General features: G+C 40.0%; 1 protein-coding gene across 14 annotated transcripts in view; it reads left to right on the top strand.

Annotated features, from left to right (window-relative positions):
* ELMO1 (engulfment and cell motility 1) overlaps positions 1–22,960 on the top strand; it is a 310,022-nt gene that overhangs the window by 192,325 nt on the left and 94,737 nt on the right. For all 14 annotated transcript variants that reach the window (XM_040545682.1, XM_040545678.1, XM_040545686.1 and 11 more), the window contains one exon: positions 10,449–10,585. In XM_040545682.1, the coding sequence (XP_040401616.1) occupies positions 10,449–10,585 (137 nt within the window). The remainder of the gene's footprint in view (positions 1–10,448; positions 10,586–22,960) is intronic.

Raw genomic sequence — 22,960 nt, 5'->3', positions numbered from 1 at the left:
AGTGGTGGTACTGCACATAGTTATAAAGAAGTGAAGGAGAGCTAGTAGGGGTGCATTTCCTGGTACTTGAGCAAGCAATATAGTTTCAGCACAGTTCAGAACTAGATCTGACATGAAAGATGAGCTGCTGTTTCTCTAGGATGTGTGATACAGTGCACTTCCCTCACCTTAATCACAGGCAATCATTTTTTGTACTGGTACTGATGTCATCTTTCCCTGTTTTTCATTCTGTTACCTTGTTTGGCATTTTGAGTATACCCAGTCTTGATTCAAAACAAGCGGTTGAATTCAGAGTGTTTTTATTGCCTTTTCTGAGATGGCAGAGGAGCTAGCCTAAGTTTAGCTTTTTCCTTGTTTTCTAGATAACTGATCGTTTTGCCTCCTCCAGCTTTTGCACTTTGGTAGCTCGCCTGACTGACTAGGCAGAGGTATCAGGCAGCCAGCCTCAAACCCCACCAGGGTGGCATTGAAGGCAGCCTAACAGACTGTCACGAAAGTGCACCAAAGGAGGCATAACACGTGTACTGACACCTCTGACAGTGAGTGCAGAGGGCTTGCGGCTGGCCTGTGCCAGCTCTGCATGGGAATTCAGTTGTAACCTTTCTTTCTTTATAGAGGAATGACTGGGTACCAGGAAAAAGTCTTCTCTTCCTTCCTGGCTTGCCTTCTTGTTTGTTGCCTTCTCCATCTGCTCATTTGTTTTTCTTCCTTGCGGTTCTCCTGCTGTTGCTCACTTGTAAGATCGAGTAACGGGGAAAAAAAGTGTTTTTCCAACTAGTTGTCTTGCACAATGACCACATCTTTCTTTGCATTGTCATTTTAAACATTTGATTTTAATGAGGAGGCCTGTAGGAGGAAAAGAGGAATGTGAGCTGCTTAGACAGCAAGAAGGGACATAAAATAAATAATAATAAAAAATCTGTACTCTTCTCAGGTTACCATTTGCAGTGTTTTTCTGAAGGTTTTCACAGGCTTCTTCAAGTTTTGCTTACAGATGGAGCCCTAGCCAGCCTATTTAAAGCAGAATTAATTTTCAGTGACAGCTTCTCTCTTGTGAATCGAACAGCATGGTTTGTATTTCAGATGGTAACTAGAGTATCTTCTTGATGAAGTATCTCAGAGAAGGTCTTTGGAGAGGCATGAGCTATAACCTGTAGTACAGTCTCTGTAGCTTCCAAAATAAAGAAAATGGGTAATTAGAGGTAAGTGTGCATTTTAGCAAGAATCCTTTACGGAGGAGAAGCAACAAGCTGGTGCTCTCTCGAACAGTCAGAGTAAGAAGTGAAAAGTCAGCAATCCTGCCATGAAAGGCAATCCACTGGTGTACTGCTCAGGGGGACATGGAGGAGATGCACAAGCGAAAGTAGGACAGGTGCCCACTTCTTCTGCACCTGAAAAATTCTGACTCCAGCCCTCAGTGATCTGGGTTTGTGGTGATGGAACAGTTAACAGAAAACATGCAAGAGCATAGCATTTAGGAATAAATTTTGCCAATGGGTATTGCAGGGCTAAAATGAGTGGTTACACAGTGTAATTGGCTGCCTTTATGCCGCTCTTTATGAACACTGAGAATATCTGCCTCCCCTGTTGCTGCTGTCATTCTTCTTGATTTGTCTGGAGATACGGATGAGGCCAGTTTCTCTGAAGATTTAGGAGAAAAAGGCTGTTACAGGGAAGGGACTAGGGTGTCAATGTGTAACAGATGTGATAAGGTATTTCCCTAGATGGGTTGGAGCTTGGCTGGCCTTCTGTAAATGCCTCTACCTGTGTTCGTTGTTCTTCAAGTAAGCAGTCCGTAGGCTTAGGAATTGTCAGAAATGCTTTTTTTTCTTATTTATTTATTTAAGCTTTCATGTAGCCATTGTGTGCTTTGCAGGGTGTCAGGAATCTGACAAAGCAGCGGTGTTAGCCCATGTAAGAAATTTTTGCATGCTGTGCCTACTTGTTAATACTCTTTTGTAGATTCTGCTTGATAAGCATAATTCCTTTTCAATCTGTATTTTTTACCAGAAGTGACCATAAACATTTCATAGCCCCTAAGTAAAGTTATTGTGTTAATTGGTTAACATGCTTTTATATTGTTATTCAGGGATACTGTAAATATGCTGGAACATAATTGCAGATCTGTGCTTGCACATCTGTGTCTCTTTTTTCACAAAAGATGTTGGGTTTTTTTGGGTATGATGAGCACAAGCCCTTGGTTTTTATACCATTTCAACTATCATAGAGCTTTCTCCTAGAAGTGCATGACAAATTTGAATGAAGTGCTTTCTCACCTCTGACGACAATACTCCAATTTATCCACCAGGTTTCAAAGCCATGTTTTCTTACTGTTATTGATCACTGCTTTTTTATACTGGAAGTAGTGGAGGAGTGAAGAGGGAAGCCGAGTACTTTCCTGTTTGGCCAGCAAAGTGCTGTGACACATTGTAGAGGCAGTTTAGAGCTATTCATATCTAACACCTGTTTTATCACAAATAAAAATAGGCTTCTTTGGAAAGAAATGGGGAACCCTTATCAGCACGACACTGATTCTCTGCGATCTTTTTCATTTCCTTGTTGTGCATAAGAACCTTTTTAGTAACTTTTGGTTTTCTGTTTACATTTCTGAACCACAATGTTTGGTCTTCGGGTCCTTTGTAAGTAGGCAAGGTGCAGTGAAGTCTCTGTATTGACTGATAGTTGCAAAAGGAATTACTTTTATAAAGTCATCATGTTGTGTGGACATTGCTGGCTGCATTGGTTTCTTTCTGTTGTTCATCATCAGCTCTGGATGTGGAAGGGTGAATCTGGCTGGATTTTGTTCCTCAGCCGCCTCTTTATGGACGTAGCAAAATTGCTGGCTCTCAAGTGCTGGATCTGTTGGTAGTAATAAGTGTGGGGCTTTATTGACTTGTGCTGCAGTAGTTAGGATTCTTTTTCCACTGCTTTTATTTGGGACAATGAGAAAGGGGAATTTTTAAATAGTGTCTCCTTTCATTAATGATATCGTGGGGAGAGGAGGCATGTTTCTCATACAGCAGCAGTCACTTCCAAAGTAAATCTGAGTAAGTTAGTGAAGCACTTGAGTTTATATGTGCTGTAAACATCCTAGTCATGCCTGTTTTTTGGAATCCTCATTTTTCATTGCCTAGTGAAATTACTCTCAGCCTAGAAAAAGGAAAGCTAAGAGACCGTAGGAAGCCTTTTGTAAGTACTTTTCCTCCAGCTTCTCTCTATAGCTCTCCTAGTGAGAAACCTCATTGGTTCAGAGAAATGCTGTTGCCTTATATCTCTGTGAGGAGTTTCAGTTGGTGTTTTTTGCTGCATGTTAGCAATTTCACATCCTTCCTCTTCCAAGTCAGTATATGGTTAGGTAAGGTAAGCTGTTATATGTTTTCTGTAATGATGTATTTCTAGATAATTTTGCTGCTCTCAAAATGCTATTTACCTTGTTAAAATGTGAGCATTTTTGCCCTGCTTTACATGATCAGCTTGTCACTTTCCCAAATAATGGTGTGTATACTACTCTGGTGCTGCAAATGCCTAGAGAATTTTAGGCCTCTTGAGCATGCCTACATTGGTTCTCATCCTCTCTTGGACTGAGGTTATCATGGTAACCAGCTGTGTAGGATCCTCTTTTGTAGCAAATGGAAATGAGAAGCAAATTGAATTCTTAATTTTCACTTGAAAAAGGGATTTGGATTGGTTCCTGATACCCTTCTCAGGAATTCTGGGATGACATTTTCACAGACACACGCCCACCCCTGGGGAAACTTGTGGCACATCTTGCACAGTTCCTTGGTCCAGTGAGCTTCTTATCCCCTTCTAGTTTCAATGCAAGCAGAACAAAATTCTCAAATAATTCATGTAGGTTTGAAGTTTAACAAATGCAGCTTAACTCTTTGTATTATTTTACTGTGTCTTGAAACCTAGGTGCTTGTATCTTACCCTCACAATTCAAAGTAAAAAAGACCAATAGCTTTTGTTCGAATAATAATCAGTCCTTCTAAACAGCACTGTTCCCTAGGAAAGACAATTACACAATTGACAGCAATATTACCGCTTTACTGCACTGCCATTGTTAGTGACTTTCTTTGCCTTAAAGTACGCTGTTTCCCTATCACATGACAGAAGGGTAGCCAAAGGTTTTTGCTCAAATTATTGCCAGCAGACTACAGGGATCAATGGCGTAGATAACTTGGCAATTGCAGTATTTCTGCAGCATTAGGTGCACTTTTTCTTACGTACTGTATGTGTTACTGAGAGAATTTTTGATTACGTATATAAAAATGGTCATGGCAGTAGTTATTTTTACTTTATCTCATCTTCAGGGAGAAGCAGAAATTACAGTGTTCCTTCTCCTGAGAGAGCTAGTGAGAATTAGTTGCTCTTTGGTTGTCTTCTGTTATTGGCAAATAATAATCCCAGAGGAAGCCATGCCAAGTGGAGATGATATTTCCAAGGTCCGTATTGCACCATTCATTTGTGGATCTTGCTGCACTTCAGAAACTGCAGTGGCTCATTCTGCCACCCCCCTCCTCCCCAATCAAATATTATCATCTCCATTCTGTGAGAGCGGGGAAAACAACAGAGGGGATAAATGACTCACCCAGAATTCAGCAGCAGCTCTGCAATAGAAGAGACGGATCCATGTGGAGACTCGATCACACAGATTCCAGGTACCTTTCAGACAGGGAGGTGTTTTGGAGCCCCCCTCTCACTGGAGCTTTGCAAACCACTTTCCAAAGGCTCTGTGTCACTGATTCCCTCATCTCAAAGCCATGCTGATGGAAGCAATTTCAGGATTTTTTTTTCTTGATGTCTTTCTTGGTATGCAGTATCTGTTAATACCACCCCCAGTGCAGAGCTTACTCCTCACCACAGGGTCTGTCTGTCCCTTTACATGTGACAGCATTAATGCCAGGTGACCATATTTATATGGTTGACTGAATAATTTGATTGATTCAAGCTCTCTGCCTGCTCTCAAAATATTTGAGAATACACAGCAATGTTATCACTTTCATTATCTACTATGGAAAATATGTTCTTCTTGTGTTTTGTAGACCAGTTGTGCATAGCTGACATCCATGACAAGGTTTTTCATTTGTGATTAGTAAAATGTCTTTGATGCACAATCCCAATATGATGGCTTGAAGCCTTAAATTTACAGAGGAGTGGAAAAGCCACTGAAATGTCAATCTGCAGGGGAACTAATTGCACGGATTGCAGAGGAAGTAGGCTGTGGAATTTTACAAAGTATTAAACCTTTTTCTGCCTGTGTTGCATAATTATTAATCAAGGAATTATTTCTATAAAACTTAATGGGAGCATGTACTTTAATTGCTGGCTAAAATATAGCAGTATAACTTTTGCTGTCCCTCCATTCTTAGTAGGAATGTGAGCTGAGTGTAAGATGTGAGCATAGCTCTTGTGTTCAAGGGTCTGACTGTTCATTATGTCATACAGTTGTTTCATGGCCAAGGATTTGCAAGGATTTCTAGGATCCTTGTCTTCACATAAAGTAGCAGAACCCAAGCAAAAATGTTAGAGTTTAATTATAATTTTTTAGGATTTTTATTTAATTTGAGCATAAACTTGTAGACTTGCAAATCTATTCCTACTGCATCCTATCCTACTAAAAAAAATAACGCATTCAGCCCGTGAAATGGTATTTTTATTTAGTGCACCAGAGTATCGGCAGTTTTTCTTCTGTAATGCAGTGAAGTCAAGATTTTGGCACCTGAAGAAAAACTCTGGGTGTCAACTTTTAGATTCTTGGCAAATGCAAAGGCTGAGCATCTTATGAGTGTTTGCCAGGTCTTATTGAGATGCTTTTGCATTTTCTCTTTAAAAGAGATCAGAAGTCTTTAAGACTCCTGCTTTCTGGAAAATGACCATTTAAATTGCTCCCAACTTGTCCCCCCTGGCATCATGAATAGATTTTGAAAAGAATGTGTTGGGTGTTTTCCAAATTTCTAATGTTCCTCTTCATGATAAAGACTGTTATTTATTATTTCACTTTCATTCCAGGATAACCTTCTTCATTTCTTGCATTCAATCAGAATAACCATACGTCACTTTAAAGGTGTGGAGAATGAGTGTCTAGTATCAACATAGTGGTTTAACAGAGTCAGGAGGAAAGCAGAGGTTTTTTAAGATCAAGGGCAGTACCTTGCCTAGAGGGGTGTATTATTGTGTCTCTGTCTGTTATGGTAGCTTGGCGGGGAGAGAAGGATTACCTTTCTATTACTTCCGAGTATTGTGCAAAATAAATCTAACGAGAAAAAAAAAATCTATTCAGATTATTTTTCCCTTTCCAAGTGGAACGTTTTTATGAATATCTACACACAGTTCATTTCTTAAGGTAGAGGGAAAGATGGAATCAGTACTGTATCCCCCAATCTGTGTGTTTAAGTAGAAAAAGTGTCAGTTCCAGCTATAGGTGCAGCATTGCCACCAGCTTATGTTGAACTGGTAGCCTTTGGTTCATACTGGTTTGGGCTGTGAGGAGGTGATGCACCCGCCTGGTGTCTGTCTGGTGCACTTGGCATTTCCTGGAATCTGTTCTGCATGCGGAAATCCCTATTGTCTGTATTCAGTTCACCAAAGCAACTTTGAAATTTAAATCTCTGCTGTACTTCAAGTCAAACAGTTATTGAAACATCATAATGTAATCTGTGCCCTTCCAAGACAGGCTTATGCAAATACGCAAATACCCAACTGTTCTCAACACAGCTGAAAGAAATTCGGCTCTGATGATGTTGTTTCTCACGGGAAAAAGCATTCAGACGAGGTAAAAAATGAAGGTATAACTCTTCTTTCTCATTTTTTTCCCCTGTTGTTTCATACCCATCTGCAGAGGGGACAACACAACATATCAAATTCATTTACCATTTGAACACTCAGGGATGTTTGAATGTATTTCTCATAATTTAGGAAATGAACGGACAGACACAACTGTTTTGGATAGACACTAAAAATATACACTGAAAGGACCGCATAAAGTCTCAGGTAGAAATTAGCTTTTTAAATTTTTTTTTATTTTTATTTTTTGGCCAGTGCAATATCTGATGAGAAATGAACTAAGCTTCTTCCTCAAAGTCACAGCTATAGATCAGCTAGAAGCTTGAAGGACTACTTAAATCCCGATAGGTGGCACATTGATCTATGGCTCCGAGAATTGTGCCAAGAAAGGAAAATCAACAAGATCTTCACCTGATTTATGTAGGCCAGACTTTTCTTCTCTGACTTGCCTTTCAAAGGTGATCTCACAGAGATGTAATTAAAACTTGATGAAGTTATTAAATAATCATGATGATTTGTGTCCCTATGCTGCAACCCTGTGTATGTTTCTGTGTTGTTCCTAAATGTGGCAAATTCTTGCCTGTGAAAATGAAGGTTAGAGAGTGCCGGGCTTCAGGCCAGAAATTTTTTATGCAGCTCTTTTGTGAAAGGTCTCCAAATCATTCTAACACCGGATCGCTGTTTACAGTTAGTCAAATTGGAAGTTAGTGAAACAAATCAAAGAAGTTTTTAATCAGTAAAATGCGGAAACCTCTAAATTTGCCCACTTTGTAGAGAGAGGTGATACTCTGGCAGTGGAGATGCTGACTTGGGGCTGGAGATAGCAGGTTAACACCACAAGTTGTTACTTGGTCTTAACTCTGGCCTAGAAACCACTAATAACACGGTATTGCCTTTTTCTTCATCCTCATCTTGCTTGTACAAAGGAGAAAGAAAGTATTGAGTCAAGGGTTATCTTTCATTAGATATTTAAACACAAAAGAATGTAGGCCTGGTCTGAGTTGCAGCCTATAGATATACTATAAGATAAATATTGCTGATGTGCTTCATTTGTGAGGTTTCTGTTGAATTGGATTATTTGGACTACAATTTTAAAGACAAACAAGAAGCAGCCTTTGAAGTCAAATATGGATTTTTTTTCTCTTCTATCTGGATGCTAGTGGGAATTTTGAAGAAGTTGTTTATCATTTGTTTTTGAATTTTTCTTAGCATTTGTTTTGTGCTTTAAGACATTGATCCTGTTTTTTTTTCAACAGGCCTAACTATCTCCATGTATATCAATACCAGCAATTTTCTACTCTTTCCTTTTTGGACTGAAAAGACAAGCCACAATATGTTGTCTAGTTATACAAAAGGTAGGGGGCTAGCACCTCTGATTCTGCACGCAGAGTAGTCAGCATAGTAGATATAGTTTGGAGCTGATTATCTTAAGGAACATGAGTTAGAACTGATAATCAAGTTTCAGAGAATCCCTAGCTTTTCCATTAATTTTGATTTATTGATTTTTATGAGTAGGAGCAGAGATAAGCTCTGGCTCTGAGGAGGATCAGAAAGGCCAGTGTGTGTCGAGGTTATTGCCTTGTTTTTTGCTGTGATTTATACAGTGAAGGTACTGGCTGCATTCTTCAGCTTGGCGTTATTTTATTTCTTCTCATCATTATAGTATTTCATGACTTAAAGACAAGTGCCCTCTGAGAATCTGTTCTGTTGTGTCTCTAACATTATTACAGGCTGAAGGCCTGATTATTGGGAGTGCTGAGCCCTTGCAGCTTCAGCTGAATGAGTGGAAGCTGAAGGTGCTCTGAAAATCATGCCTGAGGCATTTTGTTCTTTTAAAGGGATTGAGCCCTACCTCATAAATATAGGTCTCTGCTTTGACTAATTCCCTGTTGACTGCACATCCTTTGAAGTAAATAGAGATTATTTGATTAGAATGAAACCTATGCTCCAAAATTAACTCTCACCCTCACTACACAGCTAAGGAATTGATTAGATTTTAGTAAATCTGGTGTTAAAATTAAGCTTCAAATTTACAATTAAGCTTCAGAGTTTTGCTTTGCAATTGGGCTACCGCATCTTGGGAAAGATCAGAAACCCTGTTTCTTGGGAGCTTCAGGTGACTGTAAGCAGAACTTGGGTTTCTATAGCAGCAGGTACTAACATGGCAGAGGTAACTAAACGTGCTGAAAGGGAGGGGTTGTGTCTAGAAAGAGGTACCAAGACCATGAGGTTGTAGCTCATGCAAAGAGTCAGCCTGCCTGCTCCATTCACATCCTCTTGCAGAAAGTCTTCATTCTAATTTCTCCAGTTCCACTGAGAGAAGGCAAATATCAGGCAGTGATGCAGCTTCAAGAAAAAGGGTGTTTTATCCGAGAGCTGAATACTTCTGCCATTCTTGAAGAGAATGAAGCTTACCTAAGCTGTGGCTGTTTGATCCTGAAGGAAGGGAAGATGCTGCTGTATGGACATGTGAATGACTGCTGAAAAAGACCAAAAGAGTACTGATGCAGAAGTTAAAGATGAAGCTAAGAGATTTAAGGATAAAGTATATGATGAAGGCCTTAGTCAACTTGACTCTTTTTTTTTTCTTTTTTTAAGAGCATAAATGTGAAACCTGTTGAGGTGGCACTGCAAGTCATGACAGAGTTTTAAAGATCCTTTTCTGTACTTCTCTAAAGCCCCTTCTGTTCCCAAGTTCCTCAGACAGGCCAAGAGGTCAGCATTGCTTCAGTCCTGCCATTAAATTTTGAAAATCCATTCTTCTCACAAGGATATTCACACTCTTGTCAAACTGAACTCTTCCTTTCTGGGATCATCATCATTATACTATTATTTTATTTCTTAATAAATAATAATAAATATAATAATAATAATAATATAATAATAATAAATAATAAATATTTCTTCTTTTCCTTTCTTAAAGCCAGTATTTGATTTAAAAAAAAAAAATTTTTTTTTTTTGGTGGGTGGGTGGGTTTTGGTTTTTTGGTTGTTGTTGTTCCCCCCCCCCCCCCCCCCCCCCCCCTCAGATAAGGGGCATATGACGGAAGATCAAAAGATTCAAAGAACAAATTTAATCAATTATATTTTCATCTATATGTCTCTCTAGATTTCTTTGGTCAACTCTGTGGTATATCCATCTACAATATGGTAGCTCATCTACTGTATCAGCAGAGCTTCACATTTCACTGTGTACTTTGATCTAATATCATATTGTGACTGATCAGGTTTTGTATTTGGTTCTCAGACAATATGGTGCACGCTGTTAGCAGTGGGGAAGGCTGTTACTTTGATGAGGAGGCTTGTACTTCTATCTGTCCTTCTCTGTCCTGGCCTGAATGACAAACCTTGGCACAAACAAAGCACCCATTGAGAGAATATTCAGGGAAACGGGTAGTTGCTTCCTCTTGCTCTTGCTGATGCTCTCATACAGGGAGGCACTGTGCTATGTTTCATTGCCTTTTAAGACTGTAGTCCGAGGCTGGATTTTTGGGATATTCTTTTGACACCCTTTGCTACTAGAACTAGGATTCCTGTCCATTATGGTACTCACTAAAGTTTACGGCTGGTTACATTTTATTTTTGTTTGTTTGGTTGGTTGGTTTTGGTAGTTCCTGCCTGTAAATCTTTTATTCCACTGCCCCTTGTTTTTCTGTTTTTAGCCAGTGAGACCTGCAACGATTTCCATCCCATGTTCTTCACCCATGACAGATCATTTGAGGAGTTCTTCTGTATCTGCATTCAGCTCTTGAACAAGACATGGAAGGAAATGAGGGCAACTTCAGAGGACTTCAACAAGGCAAGAAAAGGGGTGGGGAGGGAATAACTGGGCAGGATGTTGAAACAAGGCCATGTTTTCTTCCCTAGAGGCACAGGGATTTACTAATCCCACTTCTGCTGAATACTGTGGTGTGTCTTCTCTTCAGATTCTTTGTACATCAGAGGGGCAGCATTTAGAAAGCAGGGGTAGGGGGTGGGAGGTGTAAGGGAGATTCATAGACCTTTTTCAATCATGTTACACTGCAAACTGAAAATAAAAACCTGGCTTGAGGGGAAATTCTGCCTTTTTATGTTAGCAATATTATGCTGAAGTGCTGCAGCCTCTAATGTTGTAAATAATGCAAACAGACTGCTGCAGTGATAATTCTGTGCATCCCTTTCATTTCGTACAAGAACTGAAATAGTAAAATATTAAAGAGTGGACACAATCATGACAAAGTGCTGTACAATCTGGCCAGCTGAAACAAACCAAAGCAACCAACCATCAGTATTGCACCCTTTTCATTGTAAGAGAAATCTGGAAGTTTCAGACAGTCCTATGACTGACAGCAAAGGTATGGAGAACAGGGGTGTCTGTCTTAATGGGCCCTAGAAATCCTAGTTTAACTCTCTAACATACCAGGAGGCTGAACAGTATCTTTGGCATTTTGTAAGAATGACAAACTCGTGTTTTTGTGGCCTGCTGGCATCTCTATCTTCGTTGGGAACCTTTGCATCTTGCGCCTCTCTGACTGAGATCAAATGTTGACTATAGGGATGTTGGTTGAGAATGAAAAGGGAGACTGCTGCATTGTGTCAGCATGTTCCAAAGAAGTGCTCTGATATCACCAGACTCAAACGCTATGCGAGAGCTAGTGAGAATGATTATGCCTACCTTCTAACTGGAGCTGTCTATTAATGAAATGATCTAAATGTCCTTTTTCCACTGCAAAAGGGAGGTGAATCCTTCAGACACAGTGTGGAATAACCTTTGTTGATTTCTTTTTGGTAAGATAGTAGCAATACCTGAAGCCTGGCAAAACAGAGAAGGGAAGTCCAAAGTGCCTGCTGTTGTAGCTAGATGAACAAGCTTCTAGGTTTTGTGTAGAATTTCTGACACGTTTCTCATTCCAAATGGTACAAAGAAGAGCAAAAGGAGCAATGGCGAGATATTCCACTGAAAAGTATAGAAACCTAAAATCAAAGGCTTAAAAGCAATAACCTTTTTATAAAAGACTACTTTATATTATATGGTTGTTTAAAACAAATGGATTAATAACTGCCTGTTGCTTACAGGCCTTCTGTCTCAGTAGAAAAAGGATTTGTGTATATAAGTTTCCACAACTTGAATTTGAATATTATTAGTAATCCCAGGGGAAAAAAATTGTTCTATTTCTGGCAACAGCTCAGCTCACCCTAAGAGAAAGTACAGAAATGTATTTGTCTGTGTTAGACACCACTGTAGTGGTACACAAGGTAGTTTCTTCTCTGATCTGACAAGTTAGTTATGTTTTATGTTACTGAAAATCCTATGGTTTCACCCAGCGACTCTTTAAGGTTGAGCAGGGTAGGCAGTAGGTCCTGCTGCCTGTGTCACTGAAGATGTAGGAGGCCTTTAACTCTGTGGGACAAATCCAAAACATGTGCCACCAGGCTACTGAGATTTGTGTGTGGTGGTGGCAATATGGTGCGATTGATGAGACACCGGTCCAGAATCTTCTTCCTGCTGTAAAGGGGAGGGAATACTAAACTCCCATGACTGTTGTTTCTAGCAGTTCAGTAGTTATGTTCTGCTTATCTAAATCTTTTCTTTTAGTCACAAGGAGATTTTTGTGCTCTTTATCCACTTCAAATGGCATGTGGTGGTGATGTGCATTACTCAGCTGATAGCTTTCTTAAAGGGATCTGTGAGTGAAGCAAACCGTGTTGTTGTGTGGGCTTGTGAAGCACTTCTGGGTTTGTGCAGGATGCGATGTTATGTAGTGGTACCCAAGGTTTACTCATCTGGTTGGTGGCTGATAGCTGCCAGTGCTGATGGCTTTACCAAACCACACAACACCATTTTTAAACCTTACCTGGCAAACAGCTTTGGTTTTCATGGCATGTTAATATTCTTTCTTCATCTTTTCTGTGTGCTAAGGGTACCTGTTTTTATGCAATGAGTTTTTGCAAACTTAGCAAGTGAAGGCCATGTGGACACAGGGAGCATTCAGCCCACGCTTTCAGGAGTGAAGGGGAATATAGCAGGGGCCTTAGAAGATGCAGTAGTTTAGCTGCTGTGAAAAATTCTCTTTTCTCCTCTCTTTGTATTACCATTTTTCAGTTTCAGTAACTTGATTGTCGTGGTAATACATGAAACACCACTTTGCTACAGTTTGCTGTCTACCTGAGTGATGAGATCATTCATTTTCTTCCTTCCTTGCTTCCTACCCCAAAATCTCCAAAATAAAATCAGAAGCTCCCAATATATCAGATGGTAACTCTTTACTGAGACCTGGAGATTCCATTTACTGAGACCTGGAGATTCCATTTAAAAGCTAATCTGCTTGCTTTCATCTTTAATCATAATTGAAGAGAAGGAGCTTTTTTGTTGAACTTTTGATCAATCACAATAGACTGCATATGAGAGGTGGTAGGAGGTCTGTGTGCACATATGAAGATTTATTTCCTCATCTCCTGCACTTCCTTGCTAAAAGAAGTGAGGTGATTGAATACTTCCCCACTTCAGTTCTTATTCTGAAGGGCTTTTTAAGACACAGATTGACTTTCTTTTGACGATAATATTGTATACTGTGCCATCGTGGTTCCTCAGTCCATGTTCTGGAGTTTTCTTATCGCTTTCTTCCCTTCCCGTTTTTCTTTATTTTCTTTTAGAGTTTTAAAAAAAAATAAGTACTTTGTTCACAGTTGAAAGAATGCAAAGATGTTTTAGTGAGACATTTATGATCCCATGCTTTGTCTCTCTGATTCTCATTCATTAAACAGACACCTTTTGTCAGGCTCAGCTCTTGCATTAGCAAAACTCCTTGGATCTCTATGGTGATAGTATGATACTGTCAGACCTAAAACCTTTTTTATAGGCTCTCAATATACTCATAGATTTCTGAACAGAATAATTCAGTCAGGCAGCTAAGCTTATATTATGCCTGTATAACATTTGAAGACATGCATAATTCATGTCTGTTGAGTTTTCTAGAGAAATTAAGATGCAGTGGGGTAGACAGATGTGCAAGTGGCAACAATTCCATTTGAAACCTTTTTGTTTTCCATTGAGCCTGCAGATGATCAAAGGAAATGTTCAAGCTCTATCCGCCACAATCATTTGTGAGCAAGACAGCATGGTTTACGACTTCAGAAATGTAAAGCTTGGAGACAGGATTATATAATCTACGTTTTATTGCTGCAAAAGAAAACATTGTGTATAGATGTTGGAGACAGTGATGACTGTAAGAAAGCTGTACAGATTTATCTCATACTCTAGCATCTAGAAACTTTCATCACCAACCTGCCCATTTAAATAGGTGTTCGTCAGTTGTTTTTTCCTCCTGGAGGGTCTAGCTATTCTCTGCTCAGCCTGCTCAAGGTAACCAGGCCCTGCTGTTACACAGGCTATGATGTACAGGCTGGTTGATTTTTTTATTTTTAACATGATGGTAGGTGGAATTCAAGATACCTGCCCCACTGTAAAATTCCTCCCATGGGGCCAAATTAAAGTACACTCCTGATGGAAAACTGCATTGATCACCACTAATTTTGCTTAGGTAAATATCCCCGTATTGCCCTAATGAAGATTTACATTGAAAGAGGGATCCTGTGTTAGTGATCTTCTTGTAAAATACACCTATTATTTATTGTGAGATGAGGAGACCACAGATGGGAGAACATGCAAGGGAAAAGATTATCCTCTCACCTCTGTTCTCCAGATTTGTCTGATGCTTTTTATAGGTTTGAAGTTCACGTGCTAATAGGAAGAAGGGTAAACAAATGGATTATCTTAATTGCAGAGCCAACCATAGTTTGTCTTGTTAGACCTGCAGAACAATATGAACAATTTGTTAATTCTGTGCCTAGTGCCATCTTAAAAACAAACAAACAAAACAAAAAAGTAAGGAGAATAAGAAAAAATACTGCTTCCAGCAGCAGTACGTAAGAAAAAATGAAATTCCAATTCACCTACTAAGGTTTTGAAGCTGCTTTGTAGAGAATGGGCACCGTTGTAGCTGTTTCTATTAGTCTTTTATTAGTCTACAAGGTAGTTTTAAGTTTTTGAGGGCCCAAAAATCACTAGTCAAAACAAGGCACAGTTTATCTTTTCAACACAAATGAAGCTGAGTGGAAGACACAAAAACTGAAAGACTTTGAAAGTTCTGTGCTGCTTGGTGCTTGAAATCAAAATCTACAGCATTCACTGAAACTGTAGATTTAGGGAATTGGAAAGCAGAGGAAAGCTGGCTAATGATGCCACTGATGCATTTTTCTCGTTACTGAGAACTCAATTTATTTTGCCCTCTGGCCATGTGTTTGAGATCATTGTAGTATAAAATACCAACTTTTAAATGTTCTGTGAAAATTTGTTTTGTGTTGCTGTAATGAGAAGAAAATTCTCAGAAATGCCCCAAACCCTTTGATTTCAGCACCTTGGCAAAGCTGGCTTCGTTTCACAGCAGCAGGGCTGCGCACCCTGGAGCAGTCGCGCTTGTGGTATCTGTCTGTGTCAGTGATGCACGAAACCTTAACACCGGGTTCCCTTGCAGGAGAGGGGTCTACTCTGCGAGGTGATGATATGTGTCTCTGATGGGTATACACAGGAAAACACTGTGTTGTGTGGTAATCAGTATAGTAGGTATAGTTCACGGTGGCAGCAGGTGCAAACAATAAACGCCCTATGTGAGTCCTGTAATTAAATACCAAAGCAAACAGCAAGGCACTTGATAACTACAAAAGATGTTTATTGCTTATGCTCGGACCCTGTGAACATTTTTCCTTGCTCTGTGACAAGATAACAGAAAAGGTAACCAAGCGTAACATAAAAATGAGAAATACCATTTCTTTGCTGGATGGCTGTTTGGAAGTGCCATGCCACAGGTTTCTCAGCTTCTCAGTGTTGTCACACTTTCAGCAGCTAGAGGATGAATAATTGCATAAGGCTGGGTTTGAAGTATGACTAAGTGTTCATGGGCAAGATTTTAAGGAGGGGAACTGTGCAAGTGGTGTTTTGCGTGGAAACAAGTGTGGTGGGCTAGCACCACCGCAGGGTAGCCCAAGTTGGCCATGAGGAAGCAGAGGCCTGTGGGGGTGTTCGGAAAGCATCAGGGCAGCAACATGAGGTGGCCGAGGCAGAGGAGCTGTCTCCTGCTTCTTCGGGTTCCCTGCAAACAGGGGACACTCCAGGGGTAGACTGTTCAAAATGTCCCCCTCACTGCCATGTTGTCCCAGTTTTAGGTGCTAGGCCTTGCCATTTGCTGCAGGCCCAGGAGGAGGAGTGGGTCTCCTCCTGCTCTCAGGTGATCCCCTCCAGTGGCACTAAACAATACCCCTCACTTTTCTCCTCAATAAACCCATTTTACAGGAGGCAAAGGCACACAGAGCCCAAGTGTCGTGACAGTGAGGCAACAGCAGGGCCAAAAGCAGAAGCAGGGTGTCTGTGCTGCAGCCTCCTCCATCACCTGTGCCGCAGCTCCAGCTCCGTAGCAATGCTTGAGCCTGTGTGTGTGTCCAGCTGCTCAACTGAAGAACCATTACCTTAAAGAAAGAAAGAGAGAAAAATTAGTTCAACCAAACCAACTTGTAAGTAAAATCCTTTGGTCAGTCTGTGAACCTGTTTGTTACTTGCTTTTCCTTTCAATGATAAAGAGGAATAAAGAGGGTGGTAAATGGTAAATAACTCTTCCACAGATGTTCTTCAAAGCAGGTGGTGTTTTCTTGTGGGTGTTTCACCAGCCTGAAGCAGATGCATTTCACTTCTTTTGAGAGCACTGTTGGAAGGCTTCTGTTTGTGTTTTACCTGTGCGAAAGGCTGGGCCAGTGGAATGATTGCAGCTCTCTGTTAGCTTTATTACACCTTCCCTTGGCAGTGCTTTGTTTATATCAGACAGGGATACTGCAAATAAATTATTTTCACAGAGTGAATTCAGTATTCCCCGGGCTTAGGCAGATTAGCACAAATTAAATTTCACACTTTCACACCTGAGGCCATTAGCACTATATTAACTCATATTGGAAACAGATAATTGCCATAAATACATTGTATCAATAATTGTGTAATGCATGAATTTATCAAAAACATTTTTTAGAGCAAGATGTTTTGCAAGTCTGCTGCATATCTTATGCAGAAAATGTGACTTTTTAATTGAAAAATATCACTGCAAATACAAAGGAATCTCCTAGCAAAGCATAATTAGGGACAGGAACGTTGTCAGGTCTTTTGCGTTAGTAATCACTTGCTTAAGATGAGACTGTTTTAAGCAGTGCAGTTTAATACAGCATAGGGAGAGCCATTATAAGATCCTTCTCTAGCATTTGGTCAGTGTTTCCTCTGTACTTTTCATGGCCTGGATATTCTAAGTTTATTCCTTCATCAGCTGCTCATTTGGGAATAGCAGTGTTTCAGCTTCTCTATCTCTGCTCTCTGTACATTCATCCACACCTGTCAGATCTCCAAATGTGTCCCACTGTGTTTGTCAAAGTGAGTTTATTACTTGTCTGCTGCTTCTGGCTGCACGAACCTTGAGGAGGGGTGTTTAAGACTCTGAAGATACAGTCTTCCGTTTACTGAGGGATCCGTCTGTAAAAATCAGATCTAAGTTTAAATATTCATACCCCAAACGTTGTGACTGTCAAACTCAAAGGAACTGAACAAGTATATTGTGTTTTTAAATGTAGCTAGTTACTTCCTTTTGAGATTTTTTTCAGTGTTCATTATCATTGTCAAGAATGCAAATACATTTAAAAAGCATTAGAGGTAATTTGTGGAATATAAATTCTTACGCTGGATAATGAAGCGGAAAGGAGAGATGCACTCACCCTTTCTCTGCACTTCGAGCTCATGAGCTGATTTACTAGTTTAAAGATTTTTTTTTCATTAAAAGTAGTATCTTTACTACTTTCTGTCTTTGTCAGAAGGCTTTGCAAGTCTTTAGTAGCGGAGTCACATCTTGTTATTATCCTAGCTGAACTATCCTTCTCCAGTGATCACATATGCAATGATTTCATGGAGGTCATAGGCTTTAACAGAAAAAACATTTTAAAGCTAAAATTTTGAGAACTTATTTTCCAGTATGGAAAAAAAAAAAAGAGATGGATTCTTCAAGCAGAAAGTAAAGAAATGAAAGGATGTCTCAGCAAAGCACCTCTTATTATTTGGTTAAGAGGGGGGAAAAAAGGAAAAAAGGAAAAAAACAATTTTAGTAAAATCCATTCCTTGGTCAGAAAGTTTTTTGACTTATCCATTCCTCAGTGATGAAAGTCACCCTTGGTTTCAACAGTCAAACCTCTTATTTGTGAAAATCTTGTCTTCATTGACAGAGTGGATTTTATCTCCCTGCTTTCTAATGAAATCTGTGAGTTACTGTAAAACATGCAGATCTGCTTAACACCCTGTAGATGGCAATTTTTAAAACTGTTGGTACTTAAGATTTTCCAATTGTTTTACATTTTCATCTCTGTGGGTGCTGATCAAGCTAACAAACATCTCAACCTTCAAAAAGATGATTGAGTGGAAAGCTGGATAACCAGAGGAGAAAAGCTGGGCGTAGGTTATCTGTGCTAACCACTTGTTTTGTGCTCTGTAAGAATGTTTTCCTCTGGGAAAGAATTCTTCTCTTGTGTTAGTTGCTGAGAGAAATGCTATAACCTAACCGGAACTGTCACCAAAGCAGCATATTTTGTGATATTGCCCCTGTCGGTCTTGACTTAAAGCGTAGATAATAATCAGATCCTGGGAACCACTTTTGTCTCTGTTTTTTTATTTCTTCTTTCTAGGATATGTTTTTGTAGTACAGTTAAATCAGAGGTGCATGGCATATGGCTTTTTGCTGCATGAGTTGCTGCTGATGTGAATGTCAGTGGGCATATAATACCAGATTTTCATTTTGTGAATCACAATGCATGGATTTCAGCCCGAGAGCTCCCTAGACTGTAGACCTTATTATAGGCAAATAAAAAAGAGAAAGGGGGGGGAGGGAGGTGATGTCTCAAAGATTTTGTTTCAGTTGAAATGAGGTTATTGCGATGAATGATGCAGCTGACAATGAGATTTTTATAGCTTTTCTTAGAGCAGCAGAAGAGCTCATGTTATTGCTGTTTTGCTTTAAGTAATTGTAATCTAAATAGCACTGTGGTTGAAAAGAGCAGCAAAACTCTTTCATATGTGTCTCATAAGCAAAGCCGGGGCTTTTTGTTGTTTTTGTCTCATCTGTCCTTACACAAATACCCTTCGTTGTTTGGAATTTACGTCTTGCATCTTGATGGAATACGTCAGTCACCATTAAAAAGGCGTCTGCCAGTCAGTCTGCTGCATGCCTCTATTTTTAGCAGATGAGGTAACTGGCTGGCATCTGAAAAAACACTCCTGTTACCCAATGTGCCACTGTAAATGGGGAGCGGGTGGCTTGGTTGTGATAGAGGCATTTGGGAGGGGAGGGCTGCTGGGAGAGGGAGCGAGCGGGAGGAGGTGGGGTGTGGGTGTGGGTGTGCTCTCCCCTTCTCTTGTTTTCTCAGCTGTGTCTGTACCGCACATGCGGGGCCAATGGGGGAGGTACCTGCCTCTGCTGGTTTTCCTTAGGCTACCTGAGGTACTGGCAGCAGTGAAGATAAAACAGAGTTAGTCCTGCACAGGCTGTGTGAAGCCTGCAGGAGCTGGATATGCATCTGTGTCCCTGCAGCTTTGCTGCTATTTGTCTACCAAATGTAGTTCTCCTGTCTGGTCACAGCGCTGACAGAGAGACTTTGAAAGTCTTTCTGAAGGAAGTGTGAGGTTTTGCCCCACAGAGTTTTGGGGCTCGAGATTTTTAGGAATGGTGTGAGGCTGATGTGTGTGAGCTGCCATTTATCCATTGACAACAAAGTAGAGGAAAGTGTCTCTATCCTTATCGAGGCAATATGACCCATCCTTCTTTGACCTTTCAGCTCTACACTGTTGATCTGGATAGCCGTATGGAAAATGCACTGGGTTTACTGATGACTTAAAGAGAATTTTTTGATAGGATCCCTCCTACATCCTCAAATTTACCATTACGTGTTGGTCATGACAAGCAGAGAAACAAGGCCCCAGGTAATGCGTGTGAAAGTTGAGGAATATCACCTTAGAAGATGAGTGCAGGAATGGAGAGAGATTTAGTATGCAAGTATATTAACCCAAAAAACACAGACAGGTAAAAATTCAAAAACCAAACTCTGTGTTAGAATCCTTGAAAAAGACACTAGTGCAGCTGATTAAAGATCTTGCTGTGTCAGTGGAAGATATTAATGCCATGACCATGAAACTAAAATGCTTGAGAACCATCCTTGTGTCAAGAATGTCAAGGCTGCATCTGGAAGAATGGAAGCATCTGGGGAAATAGCTTCTACACATGCTTTGAATTTTATGGTAATCTTTCTCTCTGGAGATGTATCTTCAGATTTCAAGCACCAGTTTTCTGTTTCAGAGATATTGGCTGATCTTTGTTGTGTTGCTGGTATAAGAACCTCAGCAGCAAGGACTTAAAAATCACAGTTGTATGCATTTTATATGGACTAGTAAAGGTGGCCTGGAACTTTTTTGTAGTTGTTACTTAACCAAAGATCCAAAGGAAGCTGCAGATCCCACTGTATCATTATTATGCTGTCAGCCTTTTCAGAGGCGATTGATCATCCCTTCATAGTGAAAATAACATCTCAAAAGTCACCAAGTAGGAAAATGGAACATCCCTATTTTTGCAAAATCAGACGTGAGATGAAGGATGTAATCTCGTAGCTGTCAAGATTTGCAGATTCCTTCCAAGAACACTCTTCTATGTAAGTTAGGAATTCAGAAGTTGCTAAAGGGCTGTTTTCTTCCTGGATATATAAATATATATATATATATAACTAAATTTATCTGATTGCCATATAACTGATACTTATTCTGCATTTTAAAGTCTGTATGTGTTTGTTTGTCTTTTAAAGCACATGCATAAACTAGTGACTGGATATTTTTAGGGGAAAAAAAACCAACGCAACAACACTTAGAAATCTTACTGGATTTCTCTCTAAGTCAAGCTTCCTTTAGCCTCTCTCCCTGGTCAATACCCTGGTCTCCAACAGGATTTATTCCCCAGTCTTTCCTTCTGTCTCTCCCCTTTCCTTGAGAGCAATGGCTTGTCTCTTAAAGCTGCTTCCACCTGACATAAAGAGGGTGTTAATGACTTTTCTCACTTTTTGAAGATGGGGTGTCTGCAGACTACTTTGCACTGCCACATCTCCTGTCATGAAACCAGAAAAGGCCTATGGAGGTTGTAGAATATTGGAAGCCAGCTCATGAAGCCAGGGTAGTGTCTACTGGCAGCTGTCTATTTCAGCAGTGGTAGAAATCTGAAAGACAGTGTTAAAATCTTAAAGTCAAAATTGCGTGCACAGATATGATTCTTATTCCTGAAGATGTAGCTATCTGAACAAAAAAGGCTTCACTCATGAGTAACTGCATAAACACAACATTTTAATAGCAATAACAGAGAACTGAATATGCCTTTATCCATCATAATTTCACATAGGCTGTAAGGTTTAATTTACTTAAAGAAAAGAACTATCTCCATGAATCTGTGATATAAACCTCACATAGGAAGTATTGTATGTGTGCAGCCTGTAAATGGCTTAGGATATATACATGGTCTAAATGGCCCTTTGCTGTCTAAAATCTCAAAGGTACCAGCTAAAGGAAAATCTTTAAACTGGTGACTCTACTTAGAAAGAAAAGGACAGTCTCTCTATAAAACTTATTTAGTTTTGCAAGAGTTTTTTTTTTTTTTTTATTGGCTTGTTGCTTTTAAGCTGTAGAGAGTTTCATAGCTGCTCAATTTGCTTCAGTTATTATAATTTGAAAGAATTTGATGATTCTAATTTCCTTCTCTATGCTTCTTGATTTTAGTACTAGAGTAATACTTCAGTATCTAGTATTGATTTTTACCAAGGCTAGGGCTTTGATATTAATTTCTGCACCACAGCAAGCTGAGGATACGTGATTGCCAATGCAAACTGAGGGCTCAGACTAATTTCATGTTTTATGAATATAATAGTAGGTCTTTGCTTGTAGGATGGTCCCTGTTTTGATGAGTGCCGTGAATCAGCAGTGCACCCTTGTGTGATGTAGACTATCTGCAGTCTGGGTTCCATTAGCTAAAGCATAGCAAGCAGGTCAAAGGAAGTGACTGTTCCCCCCATTTGGCACTTGAGAGGCAGCATCTGGAGTAGTGTGTCCAGTTTTGTGCCCCAGTAAAGAGGAGAGATTGACCAAACAGAGCTAATGCAACAAACGGACAGCAAGATGATTAAGGGGGGTGGAGCGTATGGTGTTCAAGGGGGACTGTGAAGGAACTAGATGTGTTCAGCCTGAAACTGGCTGCAGTGAGGAGGTTGGATCCAGTTGCTGTCATGCTCCGCTACCTGAATGAGAAACTATAGAGAAAAGATGTATGCCCCTCTCAGAAGTACACAGTGGAAGGAGAAAAGACAATGGCCACAAATTGCAGTGAAGGAAACTCCAGATGGATGTAAGGAAAAAAATATTCCCAAATACTGATACTGGAACAGGCTGCACAGAGCAATTGTGGAATCTTCATCTTTGGAGAAGCTCAAAATTCCTCCAGGCAAAAGGCCCTGAAGAACCAGCTGGCTTAGGCTTCAGGTTAGTTCTGCTGTGCTTGTAGGATTCGGTGACCCCGGAACTTCGTAGCAACCTGAATTAATCTGTGGTTCCTTGTGTAAAAAATACTGTCTTATCGTAGGAAACAGGGAGAAACGGTAACTCACATTGTTAATCATCACTAAAACTAACACAGATACCTACAGCATTAACCAATCTCATAACTTTTTTCTAATGTTAAAGAAAATGCTGAAGATCTACTTTGTGTTAGGTGCGCTAGCCAAATGCCACTACTCAAGCTTTCCCTATTAACTGTAGTGACCCCCCCGAAGTAGTTTTAGCTTGTTGTAGTTCTGACAGCTGACCTGTTATTACTCAGGGATGTTCAAGTTTCTTACACATGTGAGGTCAAAAGCGTATCCTAAAAAATTTCTTGGTAACAGGTAGATAAGTATATTTTAGTAAATATTTACCATTGGCCACTACTGCAGCTCTGCTAACGTAGTAATGTCTAACCGCAGTAACCCATTAGTATATTTGAGCCCTAACGCTTAGAGAAGCCAACATGTGTAACATTGTAAAATGATGGCTGGCTACTAA

The sequence above is a fragment of the Cygnus olor genome, chromosome 2 (genome assembly GCF_009769625.2).
Source record: "Cygnus olor isolate bCygOlo1 chromosome 2, bCygOlo1.pri.v2, whole genome shotgun sequence".
Classification (NCBI taxonomy): Eukaryota; Metazoa; Chordata; class Aves; order Anseriformes; family Anatidae; genus Cygnus; species Cygnus olor.
The sequence above is the reverse complement of the archived record's forward strand: the minus strand, read 5'-3'. Positions and strand labels throughout refer to the sequence as shown.